The sequence below is a fragment of the Babylonia areolata genome, chromosome 10 (genome assembly GCF_041734735.1).
Source record: "Babylonia areolata isolate BAREFJ2019XMU chromosome 10, ASM4173473v1, whole genome shotgun sequence".
NCBI lineage: Eukaryota > Metazoa > Mollusca > Gastropoda > Neogastropoda > Buccinidae > Babylonia > Babylonia areolata.
Genome location: NC_134885.1, coordinates 19,582,133 through 19,602,299, shown reverse-complemented (window position 1 = coordinate 19,602,299; position 20,167 = coordinate 19,582,133). Strand labels below are relative to the sequence as shown.

Below are 20,167 nucleotides of genomic sequence, written 5' to 3'. Positions count from 1 at the left end.
CAAACGCTTTGCTTTTTTTGGGTTTTTTTTTTTTTTTTTTTTTGCCTTTCAATGCATTTCTTCAAAAAGAGAAGGGGGCGTGGGGGTGGGGGTGGGGTTGGGGGAGGGGGGTAGATCTGGTATGGACGGGGAGTTAATCTGAATTTATCCCTTGGGGGCAAGTTTGAAGCAGGACCAAAGAAAGAGAAGTGTTCGAGCATGCGCAGAGCGCCTGACCCTTTAAAGGTTAGCATTCTGTCGACACGACTGCACTTGTGCAGGGCGCGTTTTGCAGTGCAGGCAAGTGAGAAATTATATGTTGTCTGTAACTGATCCACCCTTATTATCGATTGTTATACTTTGAAGCAATGTGTAATGACCTACGTCATAAGCACGAACCAATACTTGCGGACTCAAGCCACTGACCGTGTTTCGTGTTTCGCCCACAGCATGACCCAAATCCAAGCCTCCGTCTTGCCGCAGATCGCCAGCTCCTTTCAATGCTTTCCGCTAATAACGGTCGGATAAAGTTAAGTAATTAAAGAAAGACTCTGGATAAATCAGAAAAGAATTTTGTGAAACAAGGGAAGGTTTAAATTGTTCAGTGCATACCAAGGTATGCTTGTTAGCAAGTATCTTTGTGCTAGTATTTTTGTAGTCCTGTTTTAATACATTGTGTATTTTATGTAGATCTAGTTTTGGTCTTAGATGTGATGTCATTTTTTCTATCTGGTTAATTTAAATGGGTGAGTGTGTGTGTGTGTGTGTGTGTGCTTGCGTGCGTGTATGTGTTTGTGAGGGTACAGTGCTCTGGTAGGCGTGTGTAAGTGTGTAGGCATGTTAGTATGTCCGAACAGAGTTCTATGTTAGAAAATAAGAAATATTTTAATGCTTACGCAATTTTGTTTTTAGTGCAGTTGAAATTTAGTGTCAGTGTGTGTGTGTCTGTAAGGGAGGGACATATATATATATATATATATGTGTGTGTGTGTGTGTGTGTGTGCGGGCGCGTGCGCGCGCGTGTGTGTGCGTGCGTGTGTGTTGTGTGGGTGTGCGTGTGTATGTTCTATGAAATGCTTTTTGTTTTAATCTAAGCCTTATTTACTTCATAGCTTTTATAATCTTAAAATGTGCTTTTTCATTTGTATGAACACACTGGATGTTTTCCATTGTCAGATAGTGGTTGATATGTTTTTCAAGGCATGTTTATAGTCAACTGGATGATGTACGGCGCTTTGAGCAGCATTGGTACTGGATATCGCGCCATAGAAAAACTATGTATTATTATTATTATTAGGACACTTTGCATATGACTTTTTTTTTCAATGGGCAGCAAGATCAAAGCGAGTAGTAGAAGTTTCAAAGGTCAGAGTTAGGGTTCAGAAAAGCTTGGAAGGTCACAGAAATAACTCTGAGTAAAGGTCAGGTATCTTGACGTAAAGATTGACAGCATGGACGGATGACTGGAAAGTTTCGTCAGAATGTGAATATGAACTTCAAAGAATCAGATGAACTTTGTTGAACGAAGAAGCGGATGTTTGAGATGACGAATCTTATTCACATTGGACTGGATACAGACAGACATATACTTAAATATATGAAGGTGTGCGGTGTTCCACTGAAGACATGGGTCTGCGAAACAGAACATTTGGCACCGTCACTCACTGCTACAAGCAAAAACGCACACACACACACACACACACTCTCTCTCTCTCTCTCTCTCTCTCTGTGATCTTTGATTAATCGCCCCCTATTTCTGAATTTCAGGTTAGAAAAGTACGACCTTTGCAGTTATTACTTTATACAGGCACACTGCAACAGAGAATGAGGGAGCAGAGCAGACGGAAGGTGGCCATAGTAGGCTGTGGGGCGGCAGGACTGACGTCCATCAAAGCTTGTCTGGAGGAGGGCCTGCAGCCCCACTGCTTTGAGATCAACTCGGATCTGGGTGAGAACGATTCTCTCTTCAGTGCTTGGGTGGGTGAGTGTATGTGTGGGTCGGGTGGGGTGAGGGGCATTCCAGATTTTGTTGACAATGAGTTGCAATTTTAAGGTATTCTGTTATTCCTAACACATTCCATGGAAAGGCTAGCAGTTTGTACAAAGCATAACAGTAATGTTCTATTGTTGCAAACCTTTTACAAGATTAATACAATCAGGATTATACCATGTTTATTTGAATTAATGTACGCAAAAAAGAAAAGAAAATCATGGATGATTACCTGTTCAGCACACACACACACACACACACACACACACACACACACACACACACACACACACACACACACACACACAATCACTGATAGTGAAAAGGCGCTAAAGAACAAACGAACACACACAAACTCCAGTATTTACTTTTGTTGTACACACACACACGCACACACGCACACACACACACACACACACATCAGTATTCACTTTAGTTGTTCACACACATACACGCACACACACACACACACACACACACATCAATATTTGCTTTCGTTGTTCGTATTTCGAACGAAAAGAACACAAAAAGAGATGTGCACTCACAGAAACACACTTTCCCGTGCTGCAGGTGGGGTGTGGTACACACCAGACACACCAAAGTACGGCAATGGGCCTGTGATGTACGACAACCTTGTCACCAACACCAGCAAAGCCACGTTATGCTTCAGTGATTTCCCCATGCCAGCCAGTTATCCCCCTTTCTTGCCCCATCGTCTTTATCAGCAGTATCTGCAGAGCTATGCTGAACATTTCAGACTGGTGCAACATGTATCGTTTAACACGAAGGTGAAACAAGAACTGGTCTTTAATGTTTATGTTATTGATGAACACAGCATTAACTTTTTTTTTTTTTCGTTGTGTTAGGCTGTTGTTGCTGCTCATTACATTTGTCTGGTCTTTCATACTTATTTCAACCTTTTTTCTTGATAAAAAATATTATTAAAGCATCATCTCTTGACTACAGTTACTCTGTGTTTTTGAAAAGACACCGTCAGGTTTTACATGATGGCAGATATTGTGTGGTGTCTGCATCTTCATCAGCACGAATATCTTCCAGGCAAATTTCTCACTGATTTGAGATTGCAACACTCACCATACCCATGTTTTCATATGTGATTTCGTTTCCCTTTTTTTTCAACAAAATTAAGGAAGGATAACTTCTCTTCTTTAAAATCAATTCTTTTAAGAATACTAATTGTACAGCAGCGTGAAAGATTACAAATTCAAATACGAAATAAAAAAAAAAGCAAAAGCAAATAAACATAAAGCCTGAGAACTGTGAATGTTTTCCAGGTGCTGGACGTTCGCAAAACTGACGACTACAATGAAACTGGACGCTGGGTAGTGACTACATGCAAAATGGAGGGCAACACAGAAAGTAATGAGAAGACCTCAGAAACCTATGATGGGGTCATTCTGTGTCAGGGATTCTATACTGTACCCTTTATCCCGGACACTCCTGGTTTGGATGAGGGGTACCAAGGACGTGTCAGCCACGCCAACAGCTACAGAGATTCCCAGCCTTACAAGGGCAGGACGGTTCTGGTTGTGGGTAAGTTTTCTTTGTGTTTGCTTATTGCCATCTTTGTTTCTTTTGTGTATGTAATAGCTAGAAACCAGAATAATTTGGTGAATATGTTAAGATGATTGATAATGTGAGTGTCTTTGCTATCCGGACTTTTGTGAATCGTGTTTAAAAATTTTTTTTTTATTGAGGGTGTGGAATACAGGGTAATCAGGGTAAGCGTGCATTCTTATTTTGCTGGCGTTTTTTGATAAGAGGTTACATTAGAGAACGCGTGACATATACATGATCAGAGTTTAGTCAGTAGTTGAATTGTTGGCACAGTTGTGTTGATTGTTTAAGCCGTACACTTGGTGGCTTTCGGTGCATCAGAGTTGCCTCTGCGCGGGTCCTGTGGGTGAAGGACTAGGGCAGGCTTTGCTGTGGCAGTCACTGGTTCCATTTTAGCAATGTTGGATATATACTTGTCTCCGTTGCTCCTGTCTTTCTTGGTGAATGCATCAGTTATGGTTGTGCAGAACATAAGATGTTATGTCTCTCTAAAGCAGAACTGGGTAAGACTGGTTCAGGACTGGAAACAATGATGTTTGCAGCACCTGCAATGTTTCTAATATTGAGGAGACGCAGCCTATTGGGTTTGGAGTAGAGCAGTCTCTCAGGATTCATTGCGACTTTGCAAAGGATACGAGAGTGGTTTGTTGTGGTGTAATGTGGTAACTGCGGATGACATGTACACTGCTAACAGACTTCTGGTGGTAATAAGTCTAGCTAGTGGAAATGGATGAGATAAGAACGCCCATGACACTGTATATTGTAGTTTGCATTTTGCAGGCACCATAGCAATACAGTCACCTTGCAGGTAGAGATCATTACCAGCTAGGATTTTAATGGCGGTATTATCTGAAGGCCAATTGGACAACAAGAACATAGCACCCCACTCAAAGAACAGGCTGATGCACTCCTTGATCACCTCAGAAATCCTGTTTACCTGTGAGTCGTGGACTTTGACAACTGACAAGGAGATTCGGATACAACCCAGTGAAATGAGATGATTTCAAAACACCTGATAGACATCTCCAACAGAGATCACATCACCAATGAAACAGAAAGAAACAGGAGTAAACCATCGCACCATATGAAGATGTCCTGACCACAATAAAGAAACACGTAATGACTTTCCAAGACAACCTTGCAAGGCACAGTGTACGGAAACAGGAGCAGTGGTAGACAGAAAAAGAGATGGGAGGACAATATCTCAGAATGGATAAGCCTAGGGCTGGTTGCCAGTTCACCTGTGAGAGCCCTATGGTTGTGAGATAATGGAATAGAAGAAGAAGAAGCAGAAAGATGCATACACTTGTCTTCTGCATGCATGCACGCAATGAATGCTCTACCGTTTGCAGGTCAGCCCATCTGTTGTCATGAGCGGAAATAAAAACACTGTTGCTCTTTGGACTCGAAGCAAAGATCCACATGCAGAAAATCAAATGTGTTTAACTCTTAACCATTGTACACCCACACTAAGTACACACACACAGACACACACACACACACGCACGCATACACACGTGCACATACACACTCATATATAACTGTAAAAGAGAGAGAGAGAGAGAGAGGATGTTAAAATATTAAAAGCAATTGTGATTCTAAGAACACTTAATTTCTGTCTGTTGGTCAGACTTTCTGGTGGTCTCTCTCCCCGTGTGGGAGGTGGGGTGTGTGAGATGGTTGAACAATTGGCACAATGGCCTAGATTATGTATTGTGTACAGCACACTAGTTTTTTGTTGTTGTTGTTTTTAGGCAGCGCAGCCTCTGGGGGAGATGTGGCCTGTGACATTGCTCCTGTCGCTAAACAGGTAACACTGGATATCTGTATGACATGAATGTTGTTTAGCTGTTGTTTTTTGTTACCTTGGCCCGACTCAATGCACAGCAATGTCTTCCATTGAAGAACGTATTTCCAAAAAAATTCTTATCAGTTTTAGACCAGCGCGTCAGAGCTGTTTTAGAAGCGTGTTAAAAAATGCCCACGGCAAGTTGTAATCCTAGAACTACTGGCGAGTGCGAGAGAACCAATGCAATGCGTGATCAGCTAAACGCTGAACAAATCCACAGGTCAAATTTCTCGCTTTCAAAGCTGCTTCCCGCCAGTTCTTTTCAATTCATATCTGATCTTAGAAGGTGAAGACAATGATTTCATTTTATGAGAAAATATCGATGTCATTCCACCTCAACGCCTGGGCCAGCATGACTAGATTTTAAGGACATATGAATGGTGTGACAGTGACTCCTGATTCATTTACACTACCTTAGAAACATTCAGAGTTCTTTTAAGTTGTTGGCTTTTCTTGTCTGTTACGTTCCTGGATGATGAGTGTGGGTTTAATGTGCATGTATTTTAGAGGACCAGAGCACAGGAAAGACAGATCACCAGCTGCAGGTTACTATGAAGAAGTATCAGTATCAGTATCAGTAGCTCAAGGAGGCGTCACTGCGTTGGGACAAATCCATATACGCTACACCACATCTGCCAAGCAGATGCCTGACCAGCAGCGTAACCCAATGCGTTTAGTCAGGCCTTGAGAAAAAAATAAAATAAAAATAAGATAAAAAAAAAGAAGAAATAAGTAAAAAAAGAAATAAATAATAGATGAAGATGATAATACTAGTGAAAGAATTTATATGACGCTCAATCTTGTGCAGAGACAAATCAAAGCGCTTTGTTACCAGTCATTTATATGCTACAACAATACAAAACAATATCAACCCAAAACTCGCCGCTGGCTGTGACACAGTTTACCTTCAAAGGCAAAGGTCAAGTGATGAACGACAAGAACTTATGAATACACGTAAATAGGAACAGGAGAAACCAGAAAGAAGGGAGGGGGACTTCACTTTATGCTCTTTTTCATGGTTTATACCAGTTGTCATAATCATGTTGTCACCATCATATCAACTGAGTACAAACATTATTGTTGATGACTGGTTTAAGAAACAACAACAGTCTGATTTCAATATAAAAATAATCTCTTGGTGAACATGTTGGTATGTTTGTTAATATGTTATATATTGTCACAGGTGTATCTCAGTGTTCATCACGGATGCTACGTCTTTTCCCGCATCGAAAAGGGTCTCAGGCCGTGGGATTTCATGTTCAGTCGCATGTTAATGAATTACATGCCCGTTTCATTCCTTATTCGCAAGTTTGTCAGCAAAGCCACCCAGAACCTGAGTCCTGTCACTTCTGGACTACAGTGCGATGCAGTCACCCCACCTGTGCGGGCCAGCTTCATGATCAATGACCTTCTGCCTTCGAAGGTAAACTGTGTCACAGCCAGCGGCGATTTTTGGGTTGATATTGTTTTGTATTGTTGTAGCGACTGTATACTGTGCGTGATTTTCATTGTTTGATTTTTATTGTTGTTATTGTTTCAATAAACTTACATAGTCGGTGAATGGGAAGAAAAGCTTAAGAACGATGGAATAATGGCTAAGAAGGAACAAGACAGGCCAGGGAACGGGGTCAAAAGTGTGTATGAGAGAGAGAGAGAGAGAGAGAGTTGAAGGTGAGTGTTTGACATAAAATCGTTACAAAATGAAACATTAAAATGAGAATGACAACGTGGTAGAGAGAGAGAGAGAGAGAGAGACGCTTTTGACGCTTTGACACTTTAAATTAATGTCATCGACCATGAGGTCCTTTTGACATGGGTGAATTGCGTTAACATTCTTTCATTATATAACAAACCATTACGAATGAAATGGTGAAAGCAAATAATGAAACAAAACAAAGTTTCTTCTTAAAAGAAAAATATGGTAGCAACCAACAGACTGCCCAGCGCATAACTCCGTTCATTCATCTATCAGTGCACCGTGCAACAGATTCCATCACTGGCTCCAGAAGGAAATTGTCAAACCTGTCAGACCACACAGTTAGCATATGCTTGTAGTGTTTTTCGCCTTATGTTCATAGATTCTGATGTAAACTTTGCATTCAGGATTATCACCTCGCAATGTTCTGATGTTAGTATGATAAAAAGATCCTTTCTTTTTGTATTCTTTTTCAAAAACCACACATTTACTTCTCAAATCATCATGTGATTTACAATCAAACATAAAATGAATTTCATTATGAACTGTGGAGTTACACAAAGGTTATGGAGAATTTGTGGACGTACCTGGCAAAAAGCATTTTGTGTTGGCATTAAAGCCAAGAGTTCTTAATCTGAACTGGGCAAGCATTGCACGAATCCATTTATTCGTAATAACAGTTAGGAATTTATTAGCTTGAAATGTACTTTAAAATGAATGGAACCAGCTGTACTTATCCTTAGTTTCTGTGTCTGAATGCCAATTTTGTTTAAACATATGCAGTGTGGATTTAAATTCTGAGATAAAAGTTTGCTTCACCCCGCACCTTGACACATCCACACATTTGAAAAACCATTTTCTGACAAAACGTTTGTTACACAAGAAGCCCGATTTTCTTTTCCTTTCTCTGTCTGGGATAACATCATATCGTATGCCTGTTTACAAGTCTAATCTAACACGATTTCAACAGTTTAAAGCAATACTTTACATAAGTTTTCACAAACAAAGGATACCTCCCAGTTTACCTATGCAGAACTTTGAGAAATGCACTGGAATACCGAGAAGATGTTTTACTGCAAAAGTAAAAAAGGGAAAGAGAGAGAGAGAGAGAGAGAGAGAGCATATCGTGGTGTCTTCCAGGAATCAGACAGGCAGACAGATGGAGACAGACAGATGGACAAACAGAAACTTTTTTATGGTGTCTCCCAGGTGTTCACAGGCCAGGTAAAGGTCGTGTCTGCCATACAGAGGGTGACAGGTACAGGTGAGATTCACCTGAAGGATGGGAAGGTGCTGAAGGAGGTCGATGACATCATCTTCGGCACAGGTCAAAAGTGCAGCTTCAACGCCATTGACCCGTCCATCATATCCTCAGATATCAGTAAGGGAACAGCAAGAGCCCCCTTTGCCTCAGATTATGTCAGCAATTCTCTTGTATAGGACTGGCAGTCAAAGAACAATTATCATCAGGGAAATAAACTAGGTAACTGTTTCCTGAATTAGCAAGTACAACGAAAAGAAAGAAAAGGTTTGTTGAAAACAACCTCACTCGCTGTCAACCCCATCGTAAAGTCTAAACAGCTCAAATTAAGGGGTGGAAATGAAAAGATAATGCATATGAATCAATGTCTCAGCCTTTGAATGTATTTCTGTAGCTGTCATTCAGGGATAAACCCTCCCAGAACGACTCAGCCGTCATTTGTTTTGGTTCCATTTACATACTATAATCTTTGGTGTGGAAGACATTGAAGGAAGCTGTGGCCAGTGGAGTTATTGATCGCATTCAGAACACTGCTCACTGACGCTCCCAGAACAGAAAAATGAAGATTGTTTTTTTTTTAACAGATGTACATCGCAGACCAAGGTCAAAACAAACGAGTCTTTACCATGTGTGTACCTTTGCAGATGTGTATATGGCTGGGCATTTGCATAACGGCAGCTAGTGCAGCTGAGACCAGTTCATTTTGCTGCTGCCTGTGGACATGATAGCCATACAGCTGGCCTGGGCAAGACTAAGGTCATGTTGCTGCCAACACAATCTCAGGTCTCAGTCACTCTTCCCCAAACCAGTTCTCATAAACTACAGAGAGAATAATCTCATTACGATGGAGAAATTCTGCTACTTGTCCAGCATTTTAGACAGCAGCAGATCCTTGACGCAGAAGTGGCATGCATTTAGCACTGCATCCAGAAAGCAAACAGAAGCTGTGGTTCAGGGGGAGCGGGGCTTTGTTCGTTCGTTCTTTTGTTTAACGTCTATCCACAATTGTGATATTAGACAAAAATCCATCACTTTAGCACCCCACCCTTGCCTTAAATCATCACTGATTTTCCTGTTACTCCTCTCCTCAATTACCTTTTAAAATGATTATATACGTATATACAAAATAAAGCAATCTAACCAGTTAACCCGTCAATATATAACAAAGAGCCAATGGGACTCTGAATTAAACTCTTAACTATTTCAAACACAAGGTGATTGTTATATAAAACATTTCTAAGGAAAACTGATGGAACTGCAGATTTTGTAAATGAAAGAGGTAAATATGTTTTCAACTGTTAACACTCATAGAAAATACGCACTGGGATAACTTGATTACCACAGATACAAGTTACTTTAGAAGTGTATTTTGTTTTTATGGCATCCAGCCGTAATCTGTTGCCAAGTGAGCCTTGTGTTACTGTAATGCCCTTTTGTTTTAAGAGAAATTATACGATCAGTTTTGCGCCAGCTTGGCATGACTTCAGCAAGGTTTTTTTTCTGGTATAGAATAACCTTCTTTTACTGAATAAGGAATATGAATTTTTATGACATTGTAAATATTTATTGCGCTTTTATTCGCACAACGATCCACCTGCTCATTTCCCAGGATTTCTTCTCACAGATCCCTTCGTGAGAAGTGATCCAACAAAAATTAATCGTTGGACCACGGATGGTGAAAAAATGAATTACATGAGGATTTTCTTTTATGAGTTCTTCTCTTGTCTTCAAATTAAAAGATTTTTATGTTTGTCATACAGATTCAGAATCTACACACAAAAAACACTTGAAATATAGTAATGGGACGATTAATTAAATGATTAAATCCCATTACTATAGTCAAAAGTTCTGCCGTGATTTAATTAAAAATCTTTACCGATATGATAGTACTTCTCAATTTTTAATGACGGAATTATAAATACTGCCCCTGCGTGGTTGTTATCAAGTATTGAAACATCTGTATGTACTTTAAGGTGATCTGGATACATTTCTTTGATTGTGAGATTTAACAAAAGCAGAGAGGGCAGCGCCTTCAGCTTTCTTTAAGTCCAGGTAATTAATGTCAAATGTTGCGTTGCTCATCTCCGTTTTAGGTATTGTCGTATATGAAAACCGAGGAGCAGTTTGATTTGGGTTCACATTTGATGATTTAAATAAGCCAGAGGTATAAGTACCTATTGCTGTGAGGGAGTGAATAGACTGTGCTCTCTTAGGGAAAGGAAGGTTCGATTTTAAACTTATTTCGGCTGTATTTGAAATTTGAACTGTTGTACGTTTCAGGATATTCTTTGCTGATGCAAGTTTCATCTGTTCTTTGAAGGGTAATATTTTAATTTCTGTGTATGTTTTGAAGCATGAACTGGAACACCAATGGCAAGCTTACTATCCACATTTTGTAATCTTTTAAACATTTATTTTGGTGCAGAAAAGAATACCTCTTGTGTATAGGTTGGCTTTGGGCATGTTGCTAGGTGTATAAGTACAGAGGTATCTTGACCCCAGTGTTGCCTGATAATAACCTTTGTCAAGAGGAATTCCAAGTGAACGTTCCATGTCAGGTTTGATGTAAGACATACGCCAAGGAATTTTACTACTTGTTTATACTCGGTCACTGACCCACCCATTTTAAAAGTAGGCAATGTGTCTGGGGTATCACCAGGGTTAAACAGAACCATGCAAGATTTTTCTGGCTGCAGAGTCAGCCCATTTCTGACATGTAGTTAGTCAGCTTAATCAATTCTTCTTAATAAAGCCTCTTTGACTAATTCATTGATCAAAGAGGAGTGTGTTGCGTTCATTGTTAATTTCATTCATTTGCATATATCGTCTGCATATTGTACCTTTTCAACATTATTTGACAAAGATTATGAAAGATCATGAAAGATCGTTCCAAGATGTTGAAAAGTATTGGTGCAGTTACTGATCCTTGATGGATTCCCATGTCAAGTGATCTGGAGTTAAAGTTTTTCTAAACTTTGTTCAGATTACTCGATTGCTTAAAAAAGCTTTGAAATAATTAAATATACAAACTGATAAACCAATGGATTTTATTTTATGGAGTAATTTTGAATGCCATGCTTGGTAATACACCTTTTTTTAATGTCAAATGAAGTGGCTGGCACATTTTTACTACCTGCATATTGATGTTTGATCTGGTTTGTGATTTTAACTGAATGGTCAACTGGAGTGTGTGTGCGTCTGTGTGTATAAAGGAATTTTCTTTAATGTCCGGTCAAACATATCGGTGATTGAAGACATTTTGTTGAAGTATTTATGAATACATTTGAGTATTATCGGTTAGAAGGGATGGGGGATGTGAATGAATGGAGGATTGGGGGAAACTGGGCAAATGAGGGTGAAATCTGAAAAAAATCTAAATACAGTTACAGGAAATCAACAAAAGGATTTCGTAAAAGAGAAGTCATTAAACTGACAAGCGAAACAACTGATAATGAGTGCAAAAAGTCAAAAACATCAACGTTCTGTCACTTGTGAAGACACACTTTCGTGTATATAAGGCTTCATCAAGCTACAGTTAAAAATTATATGCTTAATTTTCAGGTTACTAAAGCATGTGCACTTGACATTAGAACAATACTTGGTCCGTAATGAATTTGATAATAGTCTGAGAGCTAAACTCAGAATTGGTCTGCGAATCGGTCTGAGAGAGTCAACTGACGAGGTTTTAGACTTGAATTCAAGCACCTATAAAAATCTCTTTCTAGTATATTGCTTATTTCCTTGTTTGACAATGGGCAATATACTTTCATACTATCTGTATGATTCTTTGCTCCCTGTCATGTCTGCTTGGCCGTTATAAAGGAATCCAGTGTGGGATGGTATCAAACAAAAATCAACATTTGTACCCTTCACAAATAGGGAGTGCAATAAATACCTAATTTCAAACAATAAATCTTCTCTTTGATTATTCTCAAAAAGGAGCAAACTTTTTTAAACAGATTGAGAATTAACACAAAATAGAATATTACTTACCATCATTAGTATTTTAACAAGATGATTTAAAGTCACAAGGATGGCCACCAATTCAGCTGTAAAAATTGAATGTCCCTTACATAAGTAATATGATTTTTCTGTTTTTAGGCCAGGAATAACAAAAGCAGATCTTGCACTGCTATCCAGAACCGAGCCATCAGTGTAAACTTTTAAATGATAATCAAAATTTTCTTCTAATTCAATTATGACAGATGCGTGCTATTATATCTGGAGATTCTCCTTTTGTTGTGTCAGAAGCACATATGTTGACGTTTGCTTTTGTTACCTCCCAGGGAGGACAGGTGGCACCAGAACACGAGGTGCCATATCATGCAAATCAGTGTCTGAAGAATTTTAAATATCTGATACATACGTTCGAATGGTTTGTAGATGTGAATTATTTTGTGCATTTTTTGGAAAATCAATATCAGACCTAATATTTAATTCCTCAAAATCCTCCACTGCTGTACATCTCACAATGTATTTAGCAGAACTTAATTTTCTGACTTAATCTAGTGGTAGAAGCTTATAGGCTTCTGAGGTCTTAGTATGTACAGGTACCCCTAAAGCCAGTTTCACAGCTTTACTGTCAATTATTCGCAGCTTCTTTAGAAACGTCGGCGGAGCAGAAAAGAAGATTTCTTGACCGTAGGTCAATCTTGATCTTACGAGAGATGTCGCTAAATGTAAAAGAATTTTGGAGTCTTGTCCCCAAGGAGAGTGACTTACAATTTTTAAGAAATTTAAACTTTTAACTGCTTTAGTCACTATTGAATCAGTGTGTTTCTTCCAGTTTAGTTTTGAAGTAAATAGGATCCCAAGAGATTTTATTTCCGACTAGAAAAATATTTCACGTCCTCCCCACCAAAAGTCGTGGTAGTTTGCTGGGATTATAACCATTGTTAAAGAGGATCAAATGCGTTTTTTATTAGAGTGCATATTGCACTCAGTCTATTGAGTTCACCCTGAAAATGTTTCTTTACATAATTGATGTAATGTAGGCTTGTCCTTTTCCTCAAGGATGTCTGAATCCATATAACAATATCATCAGCATATTGAGCCAGCCTGGTAGGTGATGAAAAACGTGTGTTAATCATAAAGCATAATGTTGAACAACAATGGAGAAATAATGGGACCCTGCGGGATTCCCATATTTATAGGCCTAGAGGTTGATAAACTTACTCCCACTTTTGCTACTATATATCTCCCACTTGAAAAGGATTTAACATAGTCATAAACATGACCCGACAGACCAGTTTGTTTTTGCTTAGATAACAGTCTGCTATGCCATACTCGGTCATAAGCTTTAGTAAGATTGAAGAAGGACGCAAGGATACTTTTTCGCTTAGAAAACTGTTTTTTAATTTGGGTAGTGAGACGGGTCAAATGATCAGTTGTAGATCTTCCTTTCCGGAATCCAGTTTGAGCTGACGGAATTATGTTATTTTTGTCACAGTGATATACCATTCTAATATTTACAATTTTCTCCATGACTTTCCCAACATGGGAAGTAACCGAAATAGGTCTATAGCTCGAAGCTTCTGTTCGAGGTTTACTCTGTTTTAATACAGGAGTTACAATGGAAGTTTTCCATACCTCAGGGATTTGTCCATATTCCCAGCACTTTTGAAATAATGTATGTAATATAATTATCCAGTTTTCTGGCAAATGGTTTAACATGGTGTACGAACCTACATCCTTACCAACTGACACATTTTTGCCACTCAACAAATGAATAGCGTTCTTTGCTTCCTGTAAAGTTATTGCCGAGTTGATTGTATTATCGTTTTGTGGGGTAGGATCTCTATATTTGTCATTGATCTCTTCTTCCTCTCTTAATGTATTTCATTTATTTGACAAACTATCCACACTACCTGTTTTAGAATACATACAATCAAATTCTTCAGCCTTCTCTTGAGGGACAGAAACTCTTTATCTTTCGTTTTAATAGGATAGTCTTGCAGAACAGTGCCTGATTTCATTTCTTTCATTTTGGCCTACACGTTTTCCATATCCTTATGGTCAGATACTTCATTCAAACAGAACTATAACCATTATTATGACTGTATTCGCCTTGATTTTTGTGAAACATTTCTTTATGAGCGCCTTCTTTTACATGTTTATCAGGTACTTTTCTGAGTCTTAGCCACGTTAGGTATGCTTTGTCGTAAGATAGTTTTGAATTGTTTCCCAGTTCGCGTATTTATAATTTGGGGATTTCATCTTCTCCGCTGTATTTAGATATGGTACAATCCTTAAACGACAGTGTGATTGGCACGTGATCACTGCCTAGTGGATCATCCCCAGTTTCTCACTGTACTGTTACAGCTAGAAATGGTGATATGAAGGTTAGGTAAAGTGCTGATGATCTATGATGTGTGTGTGTCTGATTTCATGCATGCCATGTGTGTATCAAATGTGATGCAATATAGAACAAAATACGGATGTGTACAAAACGTTTTCTGCACTGCTGTAACATAGTTTATTTGTTTTATTAACAAGCAAAAGACTGGAGCTACACACAGTGCATTTCCTGAATCAGTCTCACACTGCATGATATTTCCCCTGCACAGAAAATATTCTGGATGACTTTAACATTAAACTATTCAGGTGCCTTTATCGAATATGTCGTAGAACAATGAATAGGGCAGTCAACAAGGAAACATATTCTGACATCTCTTCATAACAGAAAATGACCCACTTAGCTTTAACACTGAGCAGAGCAGAACATTTCCCACCCGCCTTCACTTTTCTTGGTGGTATGTCGACAGAGAGCGGGAGACTCGACCTGTTCAAAATGATGTACCCTACATCGCTGTCCCACGACTCTCTGGCTTTGGTGGGGTGCACGGCGTTAGCTGTTGGATCCCAGGCCCCTGCTCTTGAAATGCAGGCACGTCTGGCAGCTCGGGTGTTGGCCGGCAGGCATCGGCTCCCTGACAGAAAAGTCAGACAGCAGGATGTTGATCGCACAAACCTACAGGTCCTCCAAATACGTGGCTACTACAAGTACATTGTATGTATTGTTTTTCTTCTTTCTATGAATAGTTGAAATTGAATGAGGATAAAACTGAAATCATGATTATCACCCCACAAAGACCTTGCCGCTCAATCTCTCTTCCTTCCCCAGTCTCCTGTGGCACCGACATTCCTCTTTCCTCTTCCGTCCGCAATCTTGGTGTTATACTTGATAAGTCTCTTTCCTATCAGCAGCATGTTGCAAATATGATTATGCAAATTGTGTTACTTTGAAATTAGCAGGATTGCATCCATTCGTCATCTCCTGACTGAAGATGCAACTAAAACCTCTCCTCTGTGTCTTTTTGCTGTCCCGCCTGGCCTAGTGTAATTCCCTGCTTGTCGCTTCACCCAGCTACCTCATTGCTATGCTTCACAGAGTCCAAAACCATGCTGCTCGTTTTGTCTTTCATTCCTCTAAATTAGATCACGTCTCGACTCTCCTTAATGCCCTACACTGGCTCCCAATACAAGAAAGAATTATCTACAAAGTCGTCTCTCTTTGTTTCAAGTCCACAGAGGTTACTATTTCACAGTATCTTTCTGATCTCATTTATCTTTACATGCCCTCGCGCCAACTCCGCTCTTCTTCTGACACCAGCCTGCTTAGGATCCCCCTTGTTTGAACCAAAACGTATGGCCAACGCAGTTGGGGTTTTTTTGTTGTTGTTTTTTTTATACCAAGCCCCCATTCTTTGGAATCAACTTCCTCTGCCTCTCCGTCACTCATCTTCGCTGCAAGCTTTCAAATCCAGTCTGAAGACCCACCTTTTCCCCTCCTGATTAATTCTCAGCAACTCATCCCTTTCCAGTATGAATTAAAATGACCATTAGTGATCGTGAGTGAGTGTGTTGAGAGTTTGAGAAATGTGTTGGTTGTATTTTGGATTGTGTACTGTTTATGATTGTGTGCTTTGACTTGTGGCGTGCATGCGCATTTGCTTGTGTGTGTTTGTGGTTGTGAGTGGAGGGGGGCGGGGGGGAATAATTTTTAGTATTGTTTGGTATCTCGTGTTCAATTTTTCCTTTTTGATAATTACGTGTGTGTTCTATTTGTACACGCCTAGGGCTTATTTTCAAGAGTATACGTAAATGCTCATAATACATGATTATAATAATAATAGTTTATGATGTGCATTCACGAAGCTTGCTGTGGATTTAACCATGATGTATCAGTGGAACAGTCACACCACAAAAGGAAAAATATGCAATTTACTTCACTCTTCATATCAGAAAATGTACACCAAACTAATAGTTCATACTGAAACATATTATTAGCAGAGTGACCATTAACACTCTTTGGATGGGACTTGCCCTTAGTGTTTTACTGACTCAAACTGGTTCATTCCAGGGCAAGCTTGAAAGAGTGAGACCAGAACAGCTGTTAAGAGCTGTTGGTTTTTTTTTGCCCATATGTCTTTCTTTCATATAGAGTTTCACCAATTCTTTCTGATATGTTTTGCATTCTTGATTAATTTGTCCATACCGCCTAAAACTATCAGACAAATGAATGCTCACCTCACTTCTTCCAGTTGTTCTGCACCCCCTATTGTGACGAATTAGCTGCTGACATTGGTGTGGCGCCTGACTGGTGGCGCTTTCTACTTCGAGGCGATGTGAAGATGGCCCTGGCTGTGTTGTTCGGGCCCGCCTATCCCTTTCACTACCGTCTGCTGGGGCCTCACGCCTGGCCAGGAGCTCGGGAAGCCACGGAAAAGGCGTACAGAGAAACCGTGTATTCCATCCAGCATCGCACAGTGGGAGATGGGAGGGAAGGGAGGGCAGGCAGTGCCTGGGGATACAGCTGTCTGGTGGCTTTGGTGCCTGTCATTCCGGTTTTTGTTTTCTACTTTTGGGGTAGAATGTGAAGCAGGGGGCTGCGTGTGTTGAGATTCCTGACTGGCATCACACAGATATGCACAAGCACAGCCACAGACGTACACTCGCACGTTCGTGCAGACATTTGAACACACAGATGCGGAACACGTTTTGGGAATTCTATGAAAAAAAAATCATCTTTTGCTTTCTGTTTTTTCCTTCCTTCACTGTAGTCTGCTTTTGCTTTTTTCTGCCTTTCATTCCATACCCGTTTCTATTTTCCCAGTAACCCTCGATTTTTTTTATCCTCTATTCCACAGACTATGATATATTACATGTGCTGTTTTGCTCTGGTGATCAGGCAGTGATAATGTAAACACTGGGGAGGGAACTAGTTGTCTATTCGGCAGTGTCATTTGCCTAAATGGCCTTTTAAATGTATTTTTGTGTGGTTTTGAATTTTTTAATCTTTTTTTTGTGATTTGTTGTTGTTGGTTGTTGGTTTTTTGTTGTGTTTTTTTTTTTAATCTTGGGATGATAAATTGAGCAGAAGGACTGGCGTCCACAACATAGCCTTATCTTATTTGCTGGAAGAGATTAGTGGTTAATGCCAAGGGGATGCCGGGGATCTTCGAGTAGGATATAAAAACATCCCGACCTTTGGGAAATTCTGTGCCAGATTTTTTTTTCTATTGCTCTTTTGCTCTTTTTTTTTTCAGATGTGACAGAGTTTTGTGTTTCACGCGGTTAAATTCTTATTTGGTTGGACAGTCCTGATATGGCCGTGTGTGGTTGGCAGGACGAATACAGATAAGAATATGTTTTACTGACTCACTTTGTAATGACCTGGTGTTCGGTTGTGTGTGTGTGTGTGTGTGTGTTTCTCTGGAAACACTTTGTCTCCCAATACCAAATTTGGAATGAAAAAAGTGGGGGGAAATCTCAATAATAGGTTTAAGTCTTCCAGATTAAACTATTTCCGAATCATGAACGTCAGTAATAGGTTTAAGTCTTCCAGATTTAACTGTATTTCCGAATCATGAACGGTTTTGTTTCATTGAGGATTCGATTCTAGAAAATGGTTGGGTTTGAAGGTGGCATGACTTCATTTTTGACTCGCTTGTGTAAACAAAATCTATCTATTACTCAGTGCTCGGTTGTCTGTGTGTGTGTGTGTGTGTGTGTGTGTGTGTGTCCGTGGTAAACTTTAACATTGCCATTTTCTCTGGAAATACTTTGTCCATCAATACCAGATTCGGTTTAGAAATAGTAGAAAAAAATCTTCACAGTCATACCAATAATAGGTTGTAAGTCTCCCGAATTTAGCCGTATTTCCGAATGCGAATGACTAACGGTTTATTTCGTCGATGCTCGTTCTGGATTCCGAAAACGCTGTTACCCCTTTGCGGCTGCCCGAACATCTTGTAAGAAGGCGCCATGATCTCGTTTTTCTTGTTCGCAATTAAAAGCAAAAAAATACAATACAAAATCTGGACAGAGCACATACAGTGACACTAACATTACTTACATGTTTACTGCATATGAATATTCCAAAGTGGACACTGAATTAACTAGAATGAACATAAAAGAAAATTTGAATTGACGGTTTCACTGAGGTCAGCCTTGTCTACACTGGTCTGCAGATCTTGACACAACATGCTGCAAAGCCCGACGCGATGGCAAAGTCTCTTTTACTGCCGAATTAAAAGAATTTCTTAGATAATCATCGACGTGTTTACCGCATAAGTGGATACTGGATTAACTACAATGAACAGAAAAGAGAAATTGAATAGACGGTGTCGTAGTTTCGATGCTTTTCGAACACTGGTTTCTGCAGATCTATAACGGTGTTTTTCAGGCGATGGGAACGTCTCCTTTACCTCGGACTTACCTCGGACTTGAAAGAAATTCTTAAATGCCCGAGATATACTAAAATAACATGATTCAAAACGGCGTTATTACTTCGATTACCGTTCTCGATTTATTCCGCTGAAAGAACATGCTCCAATTTTTTTAACGTCATTGTTGAATGCCGCGTTAGCGCAGTGTACAAAACCACTCGTTCTCGACCCGAACATCTGTTGTTCTGCTTTGAAGGTTTTATTTTTTATTTTTTTTATTTAACACAAAGCTTTATATAATTATGATAAAGAATAGAGAACACATTTCAATAGACTAATCTAAAAACTTTTTTTTCTTTCTTTCTTTTTCTTTTCAGCATGTGTCACAAGTGAGTCCTGAAAGCTTTGCCTTTCTTGTTTTTCTTGCTCGCAATTAAAAGAAATACACATTCTGGACAGAACACATACACACACCAACTACATCATCGACGTGCTTAGTGCATACGAATATTTAAAAGTGGATACTGAATTATTTAGAATATACATAAAAGAGAAATTGAATGGACCGTGCTGTAGTTTCTGTCGGCTGAGCCTGTGGAACTCGATCTCCGCAGATGTGGAGAAAGTGGATACATGTTGTGGTGAGTTTGAGGCGATGGCAACGTCTCCTTTACCGCGGACTTTAAAGAATTTCTTAAATGCCCGAGATATATCAAAATAACATGATTTAAACGGCGTTATCACCTCGAATACCACAACCGATTTATCATGAACAACAACAAAACAAACAAACGAACAAAAATCAATTTTTGAACGTCATTTGTGGACGCACATCAGTGCTGTAAGACTGTTTACTCGCGCCCGAAAATGCTTGATTCGAATCTGCTTTGATGCCTTTTTTTTCTTTCCCGAAGCTTTATTACTGTCAGATACAGAACATATTTTAATGACTTAAATTTTATTTTTTAAAATATTTTTTTAAATTTTTTTTTATAAAAAAAAAAGGGGGTTGGGGGTAGGGGATTTTGTCTCTTTTAAGTGTGTACCACAAGTGAGTCTTGAAGGCCTTGCCTTTCTTGTTTGTCGTGAAACCACGAAGCACACACATACAAACATGTGAGAATTCAGTATCATATGTTGTTAC

At 39.4% G+C, this 20,167-nt stretch overlaps 1 protein-coding gene across 6 annotated transcripts; it reads left to right on the top strand.

The window, feature by feature from the left end:
* The first annotated feature begins 207 nt into the window (after positions 1-207).
* LOC143286867 (flavin-containing monooxygenase 2-like) lies at positions 208-20,004 on the top strand. 6 transcript variants are annotated; one of them, XM_076594755.1, is made up of 9 exons: positions 208-279; positions 1,787-1,927; positions 2,540-2,757; positions 3,265-3,523; positions 5,302-5,357; positions 6,580-6,819; positions 8,302-8,473; positions 15,118-15,362; positions 16,897-20,004. In XM_076594755.1, the coding sequence occupies exons 2-9, from the start codon at positions 1,804-1,806 to the stop codon at positions 17,230-17,232; spliced, it is 1,650 nt and encodes a 549-aa protein (XP_076450870.1). In that variant the 5' UTR covers positions 208-279; positions 1,787-1,803; the 3' UTR covers positions 17,233-20,004. The 6 variants fall into 6 exon arrangements, with proteins under 6 accessions (XP_076450870.1, XP_076450867.1, XP_076450873.1 ...); XM_076594752.1 differs by having other exon boundaries at positions 226-279; positions 1,747-1,927; XM_076594758.1 differs by lacking the exon at positions 16,897-20,004 and adding an exon at positions 10,634-10,674 and having other exon boundaries at positions 226-279; positions 1,747-1,927; positions 15,118-15,200.
* The last annotated feature ends 163 nt before the right edge of the window (positions 20,005-20,167 follow it).